Source organism: Lutra lutra, chromosome 4 (genome assembly GCF_902655055.1).
Source record: "Lutra lutra chromosome 4, mLutLut1.2, whole genome shotgun sequence".
Lineage (NCBI taxonomy): Eukaryota > Metazoa > Chordata > Mammalia > Carnivora > Mustelidae > Lutra > Lutra lutra.
Genome location: NC_062281.1, coordinates 38,969,450 through 38,990,461, shown reverse-complemented (window position 1 = coordinate 38,990,461; position 21,012 = coordinate 38,969,450). Strand labels below are relative to the sequence as shown.

At 36.1% G+C, this 21,012-nt stretch overlaps 1 protein-coding gene across 2 annotated transcripts in view; it reads right to left on the bottom strand.

The window, feature by feature from the left end:
- STK3 (serine/threonine kinase 3) overlaps positions 1-21,012 on the bottom strand; it is a 275,511-nt gene that overhangs the window by 101,418 nt on the left and 153,081 nt on the right. For both annotated transcript variants that reach the window (XM_047725603.1, XM_047725604.1), the window contains 2 exons: positions 19,782-19,919; positions 13,794-13,919 (listed from right to left, as the gene is read on the bottom strand). In XM_047725603.1, the coding sequence (XP_047581559.1) occupies positions 13,794-13,919; positions 19,782-19,919 (264 nt within the window). The remainder of the gene's footprint in view (positions 1-13,793; positions 13,920-19,781; positions 19,920-21,012) is intronic.

Sequence of the window (21,012 nt, the reverse complement as noted above, 5' to 3'; positions counted from 1 at the left end):
CACACATTTGTCAAAACCTATAGAAATTTACATGGTAAAGACTGAACTTTATTAAAGCACACGAATTTTTAAAAATCACTTAAGAGGTCAGGAGATCCCAAATGGGATGCAGAGTCTCTCTCGCTCTCTCTCTCTCTCTCTCACACACACACACATCTAATTGTATTACAAATGTATAAAAGAATGGCACTGAAGGAAGTAGGCAGAAATGGTACTAACTAATCTGAGTAACACTGGACATGAGTCAAGTCTGTAAGACTAAAAATAAAAGGAACAGTACGTAAGAACTTTGTTCTAGTTGATAAAGTTGTTTCCATGGGTCTATGGATTAACAATTCTGAAACTACTATACATGTATACAGGAACTGAAATATTTAGCAAAGGAGTAGTAGGTGATGGGAGCCAGATTTCTCACCATGCAGTGGGAGGTAATAAACAAGCAAGAGGAGGCACATAGAATGATCCATGTGGTGATGTGTTAGAGTCAGAGATATCAGTATAAACTCATGTTCAGCTTAACACTGATACAGATGGAGATACACAGATACAGATACATACACATACATACATATAGATATATAGTTTATAGGTATGTGTTCATACACAGGTTAGTATGAACACATTTGCTTTGTCAACTGAGAGGGTTTATAGTACCCCACAGTTGGCAATAAGCATACCAAGTCTAGCTCTTGGGTTTGAATGCCATTCTCTAATTAAAGGAACTAGGCTCCTAGGATTTTAGGATCGTGGCAGGATATATACAAGATATATGAGTATCTTACAGTGTCAGAGAGTAAGAAAATACTAAAAACAAAAACCCTAAAAAACCCACAATGATGGGGGTATTTCAAAGACACAAAGGTGCCAACTAGAAAAGGCTCCTGACGGTCAAAACTAGAACACTTTGAGAACAAAATATATAAAGCAGCATTAAATTCAAATGCAAAGTGTAAATTAAATAACCATGAATCACTGACATAAATTATTGAATAAATGGGAAGAACAGACAAATTCCCTGTGTAGAAACATTCCATATAAGTTATATAGACACTCTGCCCTCAAACAGGAGGGGCATAACTCTCCACTCCTTAACTGTGGGCTGTATAGTGTGATTTCTTTCCAAAGTGTAAAGTATGGAAAGGGGAAGAGAACAATATTATTGTGAGGAAACCCAATAAACACTACCTCAGCCAGGTGACCATGGGTAACATGAAGAGTAAAATGTCATATTGACAGAATGTATTTGTGATATTGTGACATGACAAGAAGTATATACTTAGCAAACTTCAATATGTACATGGTTTAATAAAAAAAAGAATGCAAAGAAGTCTGTCCTAGTTTTAAAATGGCATCCTTTACTGGACAAGATTTTTTAAAATTCATATGGCAGAAACAATCCACATACTTTTGCTTTATACTCTGCTACTCATGCTCCTTGGTGACAACAAAATGTTCCATTTTTAAAGTTCTACTAAATACAGCAACTCTCATCGCAGATACTCTTTAAAAAGGTGACATTCTATAGGCAATTTAAGTATTTACAGTAAATATGAAGAAATACAGTTATGTTATTTAATCATCTCACACTACAGATTTGGGAATATCTTCCACTAACATCTAGGAAACAAATTCTTTCTTACTATGTTATACAGTTGACCCATCTCAGAACCAAATTTATATCACATGCTCAGAACTGCTAGAAAAAAAAATTGGTCATGTTTAGCAATGCTTAAACTAACACAAAAACCTTGATATTGGGATTAACCTGCTGCAGAAATCTCTGTTTGCAATTTGTTTAATTTTTAAAATCTGTACAATTACCTCAACACCTATCAAAACATGTCAATTTGTCAGGATGTATTCTCATCAGACTAGCTTTTTCTACAATAGGTATAAAAATCAAATTCATAAGGCACTATTTCCACTCACGTCCCATACCTTTCTTGAATAAAAAAATATTTTAAGGAGGTTTGTTTATAATAGTTACCCAGGACACAGGTGTACAGAACTAAAATTTTTAAAAACAACATATCTTGAAATGGTTATCATAAACTGTTTCCTTTTCAGAGTCACATTGAGAGTTGATGGAAATATCTATTTAATTTTAGGCCACAAATTTTTCTCCATATGTAGTAAGCTGAACTATGTAGAAGAAAATTAAATTTGGAAAAATTATAAGTTGATATTGGTATAACTCATAAATTCTCAGGAAATTGCACTCACTGAGAATGGAAAAAGCAGGATCCACAATGAGCTCAAGTATTAATACTGAATATCAAATATAAATGTCTCTTATAATGTGGCAACTCAATATGGTGAATTTCACAGCTCTAGGTTTTTAGAATTAGGAAAAGAATTCAATCTACATTATCTCAAAATTTAGCTTTATAAAATTTTCCAATGGTCCAAGGGCCAACATGGCTCTGTGTCCCATTAGTCCATTCACTGGATAAGGAACAATCCAGGGTCAGGACAAAGATAGCTACTATAAAGGTTGTCAAAGAATACAGTCCTCCAGGATAAAAATCAATGCAGAAATAAAACTTGGCAGAACAAATCTCCCTCCATGTTGAAAAAAACAAATTCTTCTTTGAAATAATCAAAAGGGAAGAAAAATGCATGGGGAAAATCTCAATGAAAACAACTAGGATATCAAAGTATCTATCCCAAAACTCCTGGCATATCCTAAAAGGTAACCAGTCTCCAGAACTATAACTAGCAGATATTGGTCAAACGAATCTCCCAAACTGGAGCAAATTAAAAAGCAAGTTTCATTAGCCAAAGGTAACCAAGATGAGTTACAAATGAAAATAAGGAGAGGTTACAAAGCAACAACCTTGACATCACAGATATAAATGTTAGGACAAATGTAGCATCAATCAGATAATGGTTCCTTATTCTATAATTATTCTCAAACACTGGGGCTGAAGGGTCCAAGAGTGTACCTTTCTTTAGTCCACCATCTAAAATTAGTTGTAACAGACACAGCAGTTCAAAAAGAAGAGAAATATCCATTTACTTCTATGGTTAACAACTACTAATCTGCCTTAAATTGCCCTGATTTTGTGTAAGTTACCTTTTAGAAGCTTCCCTTCCCTTCTTAGGTCACTATTACAGACTGTCCAACTAAACCAGAACTGAACAGGCTAAAATTTTTCTTTGAATTGTGATAATTTATGAGTATTCAAGGAGTTTATAAACATTATAATATATGAAGTTTTATAGATTTATTTATCTACATTAAACATCATATTAAAAACTCAATATTTCAAATTACAATTTCAGGAACAGCCAAGAAATGACAAATGGTAAGAGTTTCCATTAAAATGGAGGCTTGAACATATGGGTTTAAGCCTATCCCTCCCAAAACGCTTCCAAAATTATAAAAGCCAAGTAAAGGAAAACTCATAAAGACAGAAATCACAAGAGAGGAGAAAACAGCAAACAGGAGATGTCCAAAAATCTGGAAGCTAGAAAGCAGATAATTCTGTAAGTAGCAGCTAACTCACCAGACCAAAGAAATCTAAAACTTAAGCTTGCAAGGAGAGAAGTCACAAGAAGCAAGCACATTCAGGCCTCAGAGCAATGGATCCTAATATCTTTTACAGTAAGGTACGCAAGTCACCTAGTTCTACTCTTACATACAGAGTGTCCAGCAGGCAATTTTAGTGCTTATGATACCATCACTAGACCTTTGAAGTAAGTCCATAAAGTGAAAAGTCAGAGATGAAAACAAAGAAAACAGAGACAAGGTAGGAAGCAAAAGAAAATTCAAAGTGATAATATAAGAACAATGAGGAAGAGGTGGACATGTTGGAAATTAAATTATTTCACATGGGAAAAAAATAGAAGGTTTAGAAGATAAATTTGATGAGACCTCGAAGAAAAAAACAAAAAGAGAAAAAAAAAAAACAGAAAAAATCATTGAATGATAAATCTAAGAAGTCCAATAACCAAATAAAAGGAGTGCCAGAGAGAGAAAGAGGGAATATACAAGAGCAGAGAGAAGAGATGAAAGAAAAGTACCATGAAAAAGCAAATATAAAATTACACAGCACTTAATGGTATTTCTAAACTGAAAGGGCTAAAAGACATTCCACACGACGAATGAAAAAAAGATCTACAAGGCACATTATCATGAAAGCTTTAAATAACAGAGAAAAGCTCAGATCTAAAAATCTTCCATAAAACATTCAAAAGATCAGGTATCAGACTGTCATCTGTCTTCTGATGAGTCAGAAAACAGGACAAAGCCTTCAAAATTTTAAGGGAACACAGTTACTTCCAATCCAGAATTTTATACCCAGAATTTTATACTCAATCTCTCAAGGATAAAGGTAGAATAAAGACGAGGTCAGATAAACAAGTTCTGGGGAAAAAAACACAAAAAAACAAAACAAAACAAAACACAAAACAATCAAAAAACACTGCTAATGTCTGGAAGCTCCTGGGAGATAGGGTCCATCAGAATGAGGAAGTAAAACAAGAAACATAAGATACAGAGAACAAAGGATCCAGTACAGAACAGAACAAAAGGAAAGTCATAGGATGATGCTCAATGGAGGTCTTAGGGTGCCTGCTGCTCAAGACTCTAGAAAACAGCCAGTACAGATTAGAGGAGGAGAGAGGACAGATAAAGAATGAGTGGAAAAAAGTAGGAAACTAATAAATGATCTGTGTTTGAACATATACAGAGTCTACTGCTCCTACAGAGAGTGTAGGAATGTAGCATTTGAGAAAAACCAATTCTTTTAAAGAATTTTCATTTTGACCAATAATTTTATCTCATATATAAATGTTCCTCATGAAAACTAATTTACTTTCAGGAAGTAAAGGAATAAGAATAAATTTTCTTTACTGTTTTTCTTCAAATATATTTTTTATAACCTTAAAGCAGGTTTCCAAAAATCTCTATCAATTCTTCCAAACATATTTGGCCACTTAAAGTATGTCTTAAAATACTTAAAAAGAAATTGTGAATATAAATACTGGTTCAAATGTGATTAGTGACATCATCTTGGTGGCTCTTTGAGTAGCAAAACCAGCAGCAGCAACAACTACTACCAAAGGAACCAAAAATGAAGCAAACCAAATAGTAACAAAAACAAAATCTGGCCAAAATGTTATAATTAACAGCAATATTGCTGGCATAAGTAACAGCATTAATAAATATGAAAGTAAAACTTTACTGAGCAGACTATGTATAATACAGTTCTACGTGCTCAGATATTTTTTAAAAATTATATTCCCACAGGAATTCTATGAAGTGTGGTCTATCATTAATTCCCTTTTTACAAGTGGTGAAAGTGAAGTGGCCAGGTTAGCAACTTGCCCAAAGACACAGAGTTCTATGGGAACACAAAGAGGACTTAACTCAAGCAGTTTGTCCTGCTCTTGGATCAATTCTACCCACTTAACCAACTAGGTATATGACAGGCTTGGGACTAACTGAAGCTGCCGATTTTACAGTTCTGTTCTCCACCTCGTTCAAAAGGTTCTCACCAGGTAGACAGATATGAAGTTCCCTTAGTAAATCAGGGGCAGGGAGGAGGAGGAAGGTTTTGAGAAATGCTCATATGGAGGCTATATCATCACCTGTACAGGAGTGAATTTTTCAAAGCACCCTCATTTCTCCCCACACTCATGCTGAGAATCACTGCTTCAGTGAGTCATTTAAAGGGGATATGCTACCCTAAGACATTAAGGACCACAGCCTGAGAAGCTTCGAGTTCAAACCATAAAGAAATCACCAGAAAGTCCCCATTTCTTTTCCAAAAACAGAACCCCTAAGACATGGTCCCAGGCCAATTAATAGGCAAAATCTTTTTCTCTGAATCATTATTGAACTAATAGGAAATCAAATAACTTTCTTTAGATGGAAGTGAAAATAAAGGGCCTGGCACAAGCATACAAAATATGCAAAAGCATATTACACACATGCATGTAACATCAAGAAGTATCCCACCTTTTTACTCAACATTTCACTTAATGTAACATTCTTCTACATCGGTTCAACTCCTTGTATTTTACTGAACACTGTGATCTGCATGGGAAAAGCCTAAACTCCAGTGACAAAGCGACTCTTGTAAACTCTTTATCAATCTTTTAATCTACTTTAAAAATAACTGCTTGTCAATGGTGCATTGGGTGCCTTATCTCATCAATTCAACTTACTAACACCATCCATTCTGCTTTTAAGTAATCATCCAACATACCACATGTGGAATGTTTGCCTTATTCTTTTACTTAAAAACAATAAGCACTAACTCTTTTACTATATAAATATTTAAACATTCATTCAAGTGTCTGTATAATATTTCAATAAACCATACCAGCTAACTTAAAACTAGCCTTTTAAAAAATCATTGGCTAATTAGAGTTTTAAGAACTGCATGGGAAGCTTGAAGAAAGGATATTCTTATTATGCTGTGGCTGAAAATTTAGGACATTGTGTAATAATAACCAGGGAAGTAAAAAATGTACCTATTAACCTGGGAGATTTCCAGGCAGAGTGTTTAAGGTGATGCCTAGTTTCTTCCTGCTACTTACAACAAAATGCAAAAGGAGAGAGAAAAAGCTTAAGAAAGAATAATTAAACAAAAAAGGAATCAGGACTTACTGGTTTTGTAAATTCCTAGCCTCTCAGACAGCAAACAATGCTACAATTATGAAAAAGCTTCTACGCAAACATCAAATCCAAAGCACATTCAAAAAACAGTGTTTAAAAATCGAGCTTCAGAAGTGACTGGGAAATCCTTTGTTAAGACTTCAGAAAGAGTCAAGATGGGTAACAGGGTTTTAAGAAGCTTAAAAGCATTGCCCCATAGCAATCTTAGCAGGAGCCCAAGGTAAAGAAGCAATTATTTAAACAAAATGTGTGAGCATCATCTGTTGTAATGGAGTGAACCACAGTAAGATTTACAGGACACCCACAATGGGCTTTTGTTTTTTAGCCAAAACATCACCAGCATGTCTCAGTAGAACAGATACAGCACAAAATGAAAAGAGGACTTTGGGGGAACCTGGGTGGCTCAGTGGTTTAAACCTCTGTCTTCGGCTCAGGTCATGGTCTCAGGATCCTGGGATCGAGTCCCACATCGGGCTCTCTGCTCAGCAGGGAGCCTGCTTCTCTCTCTGTCTGCCTGCTGCTCTGCCTACTTGTGATCTCTCTCTCTCTCCCTCCCTCTGTCAAATAAATAAATAAAATCTTTAAAAAAAAAAAAAAAGAGGACTTTGGACCCTCAGGCTTTTCTACAGGTAGGAAGCAGGCTGAGAAAATGATTTAGTTCAAAATATAGAATAGCTTCCATTAAAAAGGAAGAATGACAGAGAGCAGAATCAAGAACTCAAGAGGGCACAGCAAAAGGTTGGAGAGAAACAGGGCAGGAATAGAACTGAAATAATCAAGGAACTTCTAACACTTTCTTGGCTGGATTCCAAAACTGCCATGGAGTACTAATTAATGTGCCTCTTGTCCTCATTCTTTTTGAACAGAACTATCTATAGTGATAATCTTATGCCTGAGTCCCACTGTATACTAGGTATGTGGGGGCAGGTAACTACTCTTTAGCTTGTAAGTCTTCAAACTGAGTTGAACTAGACTGAAGGATTCTCATCTCTTTCTGAATGTGATTTAGAAGATGAAATCCTGGGGCGCCTGGGTGGCTCAGTGGGTTAAGCCGCTGCCTTCGGCTCAGGTCATGATCTCAGAGTCCTGGGATCGAGCCCCGCATCGGGCTCTCTGCTCAGCAGGGAGCCTGCTTCCTCCTCTCTCTCTGCCTGCCTCTCTGCCTGCTTGTGATCTCTCTGTCAAATAAATAAATAAAATCTTTAAAAAAAAAAAAAAAAAAAAGAAGAAGATGAAATCCTGGACTGACAGCTGGTCATGTAAAGGGATAAAATTTAAGAGTAAAGAAGAGACAGTTTCTGAGAGGTAGTAAGTATACCCATTCCGTGCATGTGCAAAGAATGTAAACCATTTGCAACTACAGGACAGTTCCTGTCAGTTTTAAGACATGCCCATAAATTCTTTGAAATTTTCCCTGAAAAGGTAAAGCCTACTTCTCCTCTGCTTAAGTGTGAGGCAGACTATGTGACTTGTTTTGATTTGTTAGTTGAACTTCAGCTAACATATTATTATTTTTTTACATAATATTATTTTTAAGTGTAAAGTGATTCATTTAGTACGTTCACAATGTTGTAAACCAACACCTCGATCTAGTATCAAAATATTTTCATCACCCTAGAAGAAAAGAGTTCACTCATCAAACAGTTACTCCCCATCTCCAGTCTCTTGCAAGTACCAATCTGATTTTTGTCACTGAGGATTTACCTATTTCAGATAATTCATATTATACGATATAACTTTTTATGTCTGACTTCTTTCACTTCATGATATAAGGTTTATACATAGTATCATGTATCACTATTTCTTTTTATGGCTGAATAATATTCCATTGTATGTATATGCCACAATTTATCCACTTTTGTCTATCGTGAATAGTGCTATGGACTGTTTTCAATTCTTCTGGGTATATACTTATAAGTGGAATTGTTAGATCATATGGTAATTCTGTTTAACATTTTAAGGAAGTTCAGCACAGTTTCAGGGTGCAAACTGTTTTCCATGAAAGCTGTACCATTTTTTATTTTCATCAGCAGTGTATGAAGGCTCCAATTTCTCCATATCCTTATCAACACTTGTTATTTCCTGGTTTTGTTTGTTTAGTAATAGCACACCTAGTAGGTGTATAGTAATATCCCATTGTGGATTTGATTTGCATTTCCCTAATGACTAATGTTGCTGAGCCTCATTTTGTGTTCTTGTTGGCCATTTGTATACCTTTGGAGAAATGTCTACTTAAATCCTTTCCTTATTTTTCAATTAGGTCTTTCTCTTGTTGAGTTGCCAGAGTTCTTTACATGTCTTGGATACTAGATCCTTACCAGACACATAATCTGTAAATATCTTCTTCCATTTCATAGGATATCTTTTCATTTCTTCATAATATCCTTTAACATATAGAGTTTTATATTGTGATCAATTTTTTCTTTTGTTACTCATGCTTTGGTCATCTAAGAATCCATTGCCAAATCCAAAGTCAAGAAGATTACTTCTGGTTTCTCCTAAGTGTTTTAAAATCATATTTAGTTTGTTGATCCATCCAATCAGATCTTATATCAAAAGGCCTTTGTATATGATGAGAGGTAGGGGTCCAAGTTCATTCTTTTATATGTGGCTATTCAGTTGTCCCAGTACCATCTGTTTTTTCACCAAAGAAATACCTTTGTTGAAAATCAACTGGCCATAGATGTATGGGTTTACTTCTGGACTCTCAATTCTATTCCATTGGTCTGTATATTTATCCTTATGCTGGTACCACATCTGCTTACTACAGCCTTATGTTAAGTTTTGAAATTGGGAGGTGAATACATCAACTTTGTTCTTCTTTTTCAATATTGTTTTAGCTGTTTGGGGTCCCCTTGATCCATCTGAATTTGAGCGTTGGCTTTTCCCATTTTGCAAAAAAGATCAGTGATATTTTGATAGGGATTGGATTAATCTGTGAATCACTTTGGAAAATATTGTTATCTTAACATTATTAAGTCTACCAGTCCCTTTATACAGGATATCCTTCTGCTGATGTCATAGGTACTCTTTCTTTTGGAAATGTTTTGTACTTTTTCACTGTACAAATCTTTCACCTTCTTGCTTAAATTTATTCTGATGAAAACATAACTGATTTTTGTATGTTGATCTTATACCCTGAAACTGTGCTGAACTTGTTTATTAGCTCCAGTAAGTTTAGATGTTTTTGAAAGACACCATCCAGGAAGCTGCTCTACCTCAGGGGCCCAAAACAAAGGCAAGTCTCTGTGCTGGTCCCTCAGGGAATGACCAGGCAGGACAAAATGCAAAGCCACAGTTTTCTGAGAACAAGGTTCTTACCACTCCCCCCACCACCCCTCTCTGCTGCTGTTCCCAAGGCTGCTGCCAAGCTAGAAAATGGGCGGTGGCAGGCATAGGTTCTTGCCTGTAAATCTGTGAAGGCATAGGTTCTTGGAGCTCCCCACTCCACCACTGTCCATGACCAGTAACTTCTTTTAACAAATCAAATGTGGCAGTGTGCAACCTCAGACTATGTCAAAAAAGCAATGGGATTTCCTCTTGGATCACTTACTCTAAGAGAAGCCAGCTGCCATGCTGACAGGACTCTCGAGTAGCCCTAAAGAGAGTCCCACATGACAGGGAAAGGAAGCTGCACACCAACAGCCCTATGGGTGAGCTATCTTAGAAGAGTCATCAACTAAGCCACTTCTGAAATAACTGATCTATAGATATCATGAAATAATAAATGTGTATTGTTAAGTTGTAATAAGTTGTAATATATATTGCTGCTAAGTTTTGGAGCATGTGGTATTTAAAGCTGAGACTCAAAAGATAAGAACCAAGTGACTCCAGTACTCAGGAAGAAATGTTTCAAGCAAAGGAAGGAAAGGTTTTTGGCCACATCAGAAATAAAAAAAATTTTGAAAAAAGACAGTCTCTTCAATAAGTGGTGCTGGGAAAACTGGACAGCTGCATATAGAAGAGTGGAACTGAATGATTCCCTTACACCATACACAAAGATAAAACTCAAAACGGGTGAAAGACCTCAATGTGAGACAGGAATCCAACAAAATCCTAGAGGAGAACATAGGCAGTAACCACTTCAACATTGGCCACAGCAACTTCTTTCAAGACATGTCTCCAAAGGCAAGGGAAACAAAAGCAAAAATGAACTTTTGGGACTTCATCAAGATCAAAAGCTTCTGCACAGCAAAGGAAACAGTCAACAAAACAAAGAGGCAACCCACGGAATGGGAGAAGGTATTTGCAAATGACACTGCAGATAAAGGGCTGATATCTAAGATCTATAAAGAACTTCTCAAACTCAACACTCAAAAAACAAATAACCCAGTCAAAAAATGGGCAGAAGACATGAACAGACATGTCCAAAGAAGACATACAAATGGCTAACAGAAACATGAAAAAGTGCTCAACATCATTAGCCATCAGGGAAATACAAATCAAAACTATAATGAGATACCACCTTACACCAATTAGAATGGCAAAAATAAACAAAACAGGAAACAACAAATGTTGGTGAGGATGCAGAGAAAGGGGAACCTTCTTACACTGTTGGTGAGAATGTAAGCTGGTACAGCTACTCTGGAAAACAGTATGGAGGTTCCTTAAGATGTTAAAAATAGAGCTACTCTACAACCCAGGAATTGTACTACTAGGTATTACTCCAAAGGTACAGATGCAGTGAAAAGAAGGGGCACATGTACCCCAATGTTCATAGCAGCAATGTCCACAACAACCAAACTGTGGAAGGAACCAAGATGCCCTTCAACAGATGAGTGGATAAATAAGATGTGGTATATATATATACAATGGAATATTACTCAGCCATCGGAAAGGATGAATACCTACCATTTGCATCGACATGGATGGAACTGGAAGGGTTTATACTAAGTGAAGTAAGTCAAGCAGAGAAAGACAATTACCATATGGTTTCACTCATATGAGGAACATAAGCAATAGCACGGAGGATCGCAGGGGAAGGGAGGGAAATCTGAACAGGGAGAAATCAGAGAGGGAGATGAACCATGAGAGACTACGGATATGGACCCCAGGAAACAAAGTGAGGGTTTCAGAGGGGAGGGGGTAACATGGTGATGGGTATTAAGAAGGACATGTGCTGTGATGTGCACTGGGTATATACGTAACTAATGAATCTTTGAACACTACATCAAAAACTAATGATGTACTATACTATATATATATATATATATATATATATATATGTACTATATATAATGATGTACTAACTGAACATAATAAAAAAAGAAATCAAAAGAAAAAATTAAAAAAAAATCTGAAAGAAGATCAGTCATGCTGGAGCTCAGCAGAGGAGAAGAAAATAGTGAAGAAAGAGATCACTGAAGCAGCAGAAAATCACTGAAGTGACTATAGCAAGGTATTAAGACTAGTAAAAACTGGTAAGCTCTGGAGTCATCAATGGTTCTTTATTCATCAAAAATGGAAACTGGCCTATAATTATGTAGGGAAGACAGAACAAAGCAAAACAATCAATCGCCACTGACAGCTAACTGAAGGTAGTTTACCAGCCCAGCACTCATATGAAGCTTGCATAAGGTAAAAGCAAGGCAGATGGGTACAACCACAGAAGGGCAAAAACTAGATATTTTTGTGAATATAAACTTATCAGAAATTATGTAACTCTGATAAGTCAACGATGTTTATTTCTGAAGTACTGGTAAACATTTGATTGAAAAGTGAGCATAAAGCATTAATGAATGAACATGGGATCTTACAAGTTTTTTATTTTTATTCTTGGTTCCTCATTAGCTTTGTGAAATTCGGTAAATCACTTCTCTCCTAACCTAATTTCACTCATCTGCAAAATGGGATAATAACATATATATGTGACCAATCTTTTTTTAAAAGATAAAATGAAATAATACATGATAAATAATATATATGGTATATGACAAATATATGATAAATAATATATGATAATATATGATAAAAGTGCTTTTATTTATTATTTTAAGATTTTATTTATTTATTGGACAGACAGAGATCACAAGTAGGCAGAGAAGCAGGCAGAGAGAGAGAAGGAAGCAGGCTCCCTGCTGAGCAGAGAGCCCGATGCGGGGCTCAATCCCGGGACCCTGGGATCATGACCTGAGCTGAAGAAGGCAGAGGCTTTAACCCTCTGAGCCACCCAGGCGCCCCGATAAAAGTGCTTTTATTTTTTTTTTTTTAAAGATTTTATTTATTTATTTGACAGAGAGAGATCACAAGCAGGCAGAGAGGCAGGCAGAGAGAGAGGAGGAAGCAGGTTCTCTGCTGAGCAGAGAGCCCGATGCGGGGCTCGATCCCAGGACCCTGAGATCATGACCCGAGCCGAAGTCAGCGGCTCAACCCGCTGTGCCACCCAGGCGCCCCATAAAAGTGCTTTTAAAACTACCAAAAAAATCTAGAAAAAAATCAGCATTTACAAATGAGAAATCAATAACTGTACCTACCAACACACAGGAACCTAGGGTGGGAAGTATAAAGCCCTTTGAATGCAAAAACCAAGGCCTTTACCTCATTCCGTATCACTTATTTAACTTTATAGAATTAATACACAATCCCACAGCTACAAATAAAACCATCTTTATAAAGATGTTATTTAAAATTCTGAATGGTGGATTCATTAGTAAAAATCTTACATCTATAAAATAAGTTTAAAACATCTGTCTCAAAGTTGATCAAAAATCTACTCTGCCAAGATGCACACTAGTTCTTGTCCCGGGATACCTTATGACACAAGGTTTAATAATTGGTTAAAAGGGTAAAAGAATTTCAAGAAATCCCCATTGGATAACTAGTCTCTGAAATTAAAACTAAATGTAAATTAGCAAAATAATACTATTTGTGTAACTATAAGATTAAAACAAACTTCTGTGGGAAAATATAATACTATCAATGACATTTTCAATCAGTAAAAAAATAAAATATTTGTGTTTTCAAATTTTACAACTATCTGAATACCAAGAGGTATTCATCTCTGGATCCTAAACCAGAAAAAATTCTACAATTTAAAAGAAGGAAAACATTATTAGTGAAGAAGAGAAGCATTAGACATCATAAAATGTGATACATAATTATGTTATTTTGTTATTAAAAATTACTCAGAAGAAAAGAAATAGACTTTTTGAGGGTATTTACGAACCGAATTTTCTTCCTCCTCTTCCAATTCTCGCTGCTGCTCTTCATGTCTTTTAGCTTTGATCTCCATAGCTTCTGTGATCAGGTCTCTTAAAATTGATACAGGCTTTGCATTCTTGATAAAAGGATGCTGGAAGAGTAAAATTCAATGGTATAAATTCAAAAGATTTCTCTGAGTGATAACTAAAATACATTTAAAAAAGGCATAAATGCTAACCAGGATCATCGGCTTCAATGACTGTTCTTTCAACCAGAATTAAATGTATACATTAAGAAAAGAGAATTATTTCAGCTGCTTTAGAAATTGAGATTTTGTTTTTAGGTTTAACTTGATTCTAGGAAACTATTAAAGCACGCACAAAAAACGCAATCCTGTTAATAAAACTACCTTACCCTTAAAAATATAATTGTCCAAAGAAAGTATAAATTAGATAGTGAAAAAGATAAGAAGAACTTTTTAATGAGTGGTGATCTTCAGTTACCAGAGAGAGGTGGGTGGTGGGGATTAAGGAATGTACTTGTCGTGATAAGTACCGGGTGTTGTATGGAAGTGTTGAAACACATATTGTACACCTGAAACTAATATTACACAGTATGTTAGATAACTGGAGTTTAAATAAAAACTTTTAAAAATTAAAAAGTAGGGGCGCCTGGGTGGCTCAGTGGGTTAAGCCGCTGCCTTCGGCTCAGGTCATGATCTCAGGGTCCTGGGATCGAGCCCCGCATCGGGCTCTCTGCTCAGCAGGGAGCCTGCTTCCTCCTCTCTGCCTGCCTCTCTGCCTGCTTGTGATCTCTCTCTGTCAAATAAATGAATAAAAAAAAAAATTAAAAAGTAATTAATTAAAAGCCATAAAACTAAGAGATTGGTGATATTACGTATGAAAATAAAATTATTTTGGTAATACATACAAATTTTAAATTAACCTTAATAAACTGACAGTGGTGAAAAGGAGGGCAACTACTTCATTACTTCTCTTATATATTTTTTTTACTCTATTATCTTTTAAATAATGTAATCATCCCCAATAGCAAAATAACAGCAATAGAAGAAAAATACTTTTCAGAACATAATTGTCTCATTTCTATACTACGTATAAAACTTTTAACTTCTTTTTTTTTTTTTTGCATTATCCTGATCTAGCTACAATATTTGAGTTTGCTACTATGATTCTGATAAACAGAAGGGAAACCACAAGAATAGGCCTAGGTTTATGGACACTGGGGAGGGTATGTGCTAGGGTGAGTGCTGTGAAGTATATAAACCTGGCAATTCAAAGACCTGTACCCCTGGGGCTAATAATACATTATATGTTAATAAAAAAAAAAAAAAGAATAGGCCTGAGTTTTCAATGACTTTTTTTTTTTTTTTTTTTTTTTTTGAGAGAGAGCGAACAAGCACATGAGTTAGCAGGAGGAGAGGCAGAGAGAGAGAGAATCTCAAGTAGGCTCCACATGGGAGTCTGGAGCATGGAGCCCGATGTGGGGCTCAGTCTCACCACCCTGAGATCATGACCTGAGCTGAAATCAAGAGTCAAATGCTCAACTGACTGAGCCACCTAGCACCTCTTCGATGACTTTTTTATGAGGGGGGCTGGGGAAGGGTCAGAGAAAGTAAAGGGACAAGTACAATTTGAGACAGACAACCTTTTAAGGCAGCAATACAGCTTCAAAATGTAATTTTCATAATTATATGTCAATAGACAGTTATTGTAATAAAGATCAACAGAACATAAAAGTATTTCCTCAGGAAAGAAGAGGAAGACCAGACATTCTCAGATGAAGGAAAACTAAGAATTTGTTACTACAGACCTACCTTAAAAAAATGGCTTACAGGAAGTCCTCTAGACAGAAAGGAAGTAATAGAAGGAAGGACTGTGAAACATTAGGAGAAAGAACAATGGAAAGAACAAAAATAGCGTAAATACAAAAGATTTCCCTTATTCTCTTGAGTTTTCTCAATTGTTTAAAGCTTAGAGCAAACACTATAACATAGTTTGATAAAGATCTTAAAGTATGAAGAGAAAGTACTTTGACTACTGTAAATGGGAGGGACAACAAGGTAGATAGTTTCTACTACTCAGCTGAACTGGTGAAATGAAAAGTAAGTCACATGCCACAGGAGTGCAGAGTAACCCAGGACACCATCTGTTCCAGCCAAGCCCAGGGGTCAATTCAAATAATGGCAGATCTCAGTCAACCTCACATGATCACAGAAGAACTTCCTGGGGCAGAAGTTGACTTTAGGTTGGAGGCTGCCCACCAGCAACTCTAGTGCCACTAGGCTGAACCTGAACCCTGTCCTTTAACATCTTTGGGGTTTCAATTAACTCATCTTTTAAAAACTACTATGAGTTAACTAACAATTTCAAAGGATCCTTTCAGTGTATGATTCTTCAAATTCAAGCAATTATTTATGCTGTGCCATGGAGAATAAACCACCATAACAATTCAGCATGAATTTCCTTTTAAAAACTGTTTCTTTTTCAGGGTCTAGAAATCAACATGGTATCACCTTCCAGGTAGGCTATAGATGTGTCCACTAAAACTTCATAGTAAGACTGTCCTCCGAGAGTCATAAATCAATTCATAATATGTAAGGTGTGCAAAACTCCTTTAAGGGACAGAATGGCTTCTAGGCATCTAGCAAAATAAGACTCAAATGAGTCTGAGACTCAAGATAATTATTCTATCTAATACACATGTAATTTTTAAAAAGATTTTATTTATTTATTTGACAGAGAGAGAGATCACAAGAAGACAGAGAGGCAGGTAGAGAGACAGGGGGAAGCAGTCTCCCTACAGAGCAGAGAGCCCAATGTGGGGCTCAATCCCAGGACCCCAAAATCATGACCTGAGCCGAAGGCAGAGGCTTATCCCACTGAGCCACCCAGGCGCCCCTCCAATACACATGAATTAAGCACCAGATACCAATATTGATATGCACTTATGGGAACACCACGGAATGACAACTAACCTAAATGAGGATGAGAGGAAGTCTTCCTGGAGGAATACCTAATTTGAATTAGAAACAATTAAAAGAGTAAGAAGGAGTCTGTTTGTGAATGGGGTTTTTAAACTAGGTTGTGGTAGGGGAAACAGTGTGAGAAAAGGTATAGAGGATTGAAAAAGCATGGTCTGTATAAGAAACTACAAGTCTATTATTTCAGAATTTATACAGGAAAAGAAAGGAGGTAGCAAGGGGTCAGTTAAAAAGGTAGGCCAGGGGGATGCCGGGTGGCACAGTCAGTTAAGCTCTCAACTCTTGGTTTCAGCTCAGGTCTTTGATCTCAGGGTCATGAGATCACACCCCACTGCAGACTCCACACTCAGCATGGTCTGCTGGAGATTCTCTCTCCCTCTCCCTGTGCCTCTGCTGCTCATGATTGTGCATGCTCTCTATCTCTCTCAAATAAATAAATCTTAAAAAAAAAAAAAAAGCTAGACAAGGAAGAGTACATTGTAACAGAGGGCCTTGAGCAGTCAACAGTAGCTCAATAGAGAAAAAAATCAAGAAAGCAAATACTGGCTCATAAGCACTATACAAAATTAGTTGCACAGTTTACTCTTATTATAAAGAAAGATGTTTGAGCCAAACCCAACTAGAGACTAGAGAGCTTGTTAATGTAGCCCATATAGGTCAACGTCTTGGGCAGAAAACAGAGTGGAGAAAGAGTGGAGCTAGGGGACAAATGGAATAAACCTACCACAGTCACGTTCACGGTGTGATCTTCAGTGAGTCATTTAACCTTTCTGGGCTTCAAGACCATCATTCACAAAAATTAAGAATTATACTGGAATATTTCTTTCTTTTCTTTTTTTTTTTTTTTAAGATTTATTTATTTGAGAGAGGGAGAGAGACAGAGAGTGGGGAGATGGGCAGAGGGAGAAAAACTCCAGCAGACTCCCCACTGAGCACAGAGTTCAATCTCATGATCCATGAGATCATAACTTAAGCCAAAACCAAGAGTTAGACACTCAACTGACGGACTGACTGAGCCTCCCAGGTGCCCCTGGAATATTTCTTAAATTCTTTTTTATCCTAAAAACTCAAAGTAAAAAAAAAAAACCAAAAAACAAAAACCCAGAATTTATTTTCTTAAGATCAGAAAAGATTATGGACCAAAGTCTACAAAGAAATATTTGTTACATTATCTAAAAATCAGTTACCAGATATACTTGGATTTATTTTCACCATCATTTTTTACGTTATCTGTCCCACTTTTTCTGTTTTTCTTTTCTCCCCACTCCTTTCTTGCCTTCCTTGGGGTTGACTAATTCAGATACTCAACAATATCAATCAACCCTTGGGTTATGTGCTCAAAATTCCTTTGAAATGCTGACAATATTTCAAAATAAATGTTTCAATTAATTAATTTTTGAAAGGTAATCCCTACATATAACATGGAACTCAAAAGGCTCAAAAAGCATTCAGAAAAATGTATGTCTCCATCCCACTCCTGCTTCTCAGCCATGCAGTTACTTTCTCTGGAGGCCAGTTTCTTTCTTTTTTTTTTTTTTTTTAAAGATTTTATTTATTTATTTGACAGAGAGAAATCACAAGTAAGCAGAGAGGCAGGCAGAGAGAGAGGAGGAAGCAGGCTCCCTGCCGAGCAGAAAGCCCGATATGGGGCTCGAACCCAGGACCTGGGATCATGACCTGAGCCGAAGGCAGCGGCTTAACCCACTGAGCCACCCAGGCGCCCCTGGAGGCCAGTTTCTTGATTATTTTTCCAGAGCTACTCTACTACAAGCTCTGACACGGGCATATGCACATGATTTATATGTGAAAGACATTACAGGGACACCTGGGTGGCTCAGTCAGTTAAGCGTCTGCCTTCAGCTCAGGTCATGATCCTGGGGTCCTGGAATCCAGTCCTCTATCAGGCTCCTTGCTCAGCAGGAAGCCTGCTTCTCCCTCTGCCTGCCATTCCCCGATTGTGTTTGCTCTTTCTCTGACAAATAAATAAAATCTTAGAAAAAAAAAAAGAAATTATAATGAAATATGTAATTATATTCTTTATTATTTATATGTTAATATAACATATTGGTGGGTATATATGACTGAGTGAATATTATAATGAATATAATAATATAAATTACAATGATATATACATATATGTGTGTGTAGGTGTGTGTATTCTGCCAATCACTCCTCTCAGTGGACCTTAGATTGCTTCCAACTTGTTCGCAGATATTTATGTTATTTCCAATCCTTTGCCATTACAATGTACTACAAATACTTTTACACATAAGTTATATCACACATGGTTAAATTTTTCTGTAAAACAAATTTCTAGAATGTAATTGCTGGGTCAAAAAAGAATTAATTTCCAAATATCGAGTCTTATTAGCTCAGAGATCTAAGCCAATTTGGTGGGGAAAATAAAGACACAAAAACCTATTAAAATGTTAAATTGTTTCTGACTGTGTTAGATATCAAGGCAGATTAAGAGAAAAAAAATTCCTGGCGCTCTGAATATAAAATCTACTCATAACAGGAGTACTAAAAGGACATAAGTAATCTTGTAACCAGTATGTATATACAACATGGGATATTTTCAAGGAACTCAGGGATCTTGTATTTATATACTGTATGGTAGATCAAAAAGTCAAAGAATAATTGCTGGGTCAACAAATAACACATCAGGGAAAAAACATGAAAAATAGTAATAGTGGAGAAAATAACTCATTTCTGAAATGAGAACACTTTGGAAATTTTGTTTTAAACAACTCTGGAAGAAAGAGTTGACAACAACAACAAAGAAACAGAAAAAAGGGAAAAGACAGAAGATTGAATTTGGAAAGCAGAAAAGAAAAAAATGAGACAAAGAAAACATGTAGGAGAAGAATGGTGTGTCTTTGTCAATCCATATATCCTCGCAGATTTACATCTTGAGAAATCAGTTAAATAAACCCACCACAATTCCAGTCAGTGTGAGACAGCTACCAGGTACAGAGAAAACATCTTTCCCTTAGGTGAATGAGCACTGACCTGTAAAAGCTGTGTTGCAGTAGCTCTCTGCTCAGGATTCTTCACGAGACACTTTTTAACAAAATCGGTGAAATCATCGGACCAAAGTTCTGGCTTCCTGAATGTTGGTGGTGGATTTGTGGGAATCATAAAAATAGCCTAGCAAAAATGAAATAGCCAAAAGACACAGTTAAAGACACAGTAAGAATCACAACAGCACACCAAATAAACAAATCTATCTTCCTATCAGACTCTAAATCTGAAAAACAAATTTAAGCTGGTCTAGGATTTCCAGTAAGATTGCAATTCAGGAAGCAAGTCCATCTGCTACTAATGTAATCATTTCCCATTAAATTTCCTCTATTTGAATTGTAGCTCATTGAGCACATCATTCTTTATTTTATCTATTATTTTTAATCAGTCTCCAAAGAAGACTGCAATTCTAACCCTTTTACCCAACTAAGGACATTCTCTAATTAAACAGATGGATTCCCTAATATTGCTCCTGCGTGCCAGATCTACTTCCCATTTCAGTTTTATAGAAGTACTGCTACTCAAAATGGGTAGAAGCAGCCCAATGTGCTTCTGCAATCCATAATATTTAAGTATAAACAAAATTACTACTGTGATTTGAAATAATACTAATAGAGCCAAGAATTTTATTTCCTAATCTAAACACATGAGTCAGGATTCCAAATAAAAAGTTTCAAAGGTAATGTAACACTTGCATTTATTACTAATTATTTAAATTAGTAATACTATCTTAGAACTAATTAAATACATTTAGATAGTTCAAAATTCGAAAGTTTTAAAAAGTCTTCCTATCATCCCTGTCCTCCTAGCTATCCAGCCATCCTTTTTCAACCAAGAGAATCAATCCCTAATGTTCTTAGGAAATCACTGTATGTAATGAATTAACTTCTCTCTTGGGTATCTACAATAGCTCCTGATAAAATACTATTTGTAAAACACCATTTTCTTTGAAAAGATATAAAAAAATGAGAACATAATAAAGTTAAAACAAATATATCAAGCACTACTACTACTACTACAATCACAACTGTGACAGTCAAAGAAGTTCAAGGTCATTCAATAAAATATGAATGAGGAAAGACGATTAAGTGGAAAAAATATAGTGTCTTCCATAAGTGGTGCTGAGAAGACTGGATATACACATGCAATAAAAATGAATTTGGGATTCTTATGTTATAGCATATACAAAAAAACTGACTGAAAATGGATCAATGACAGT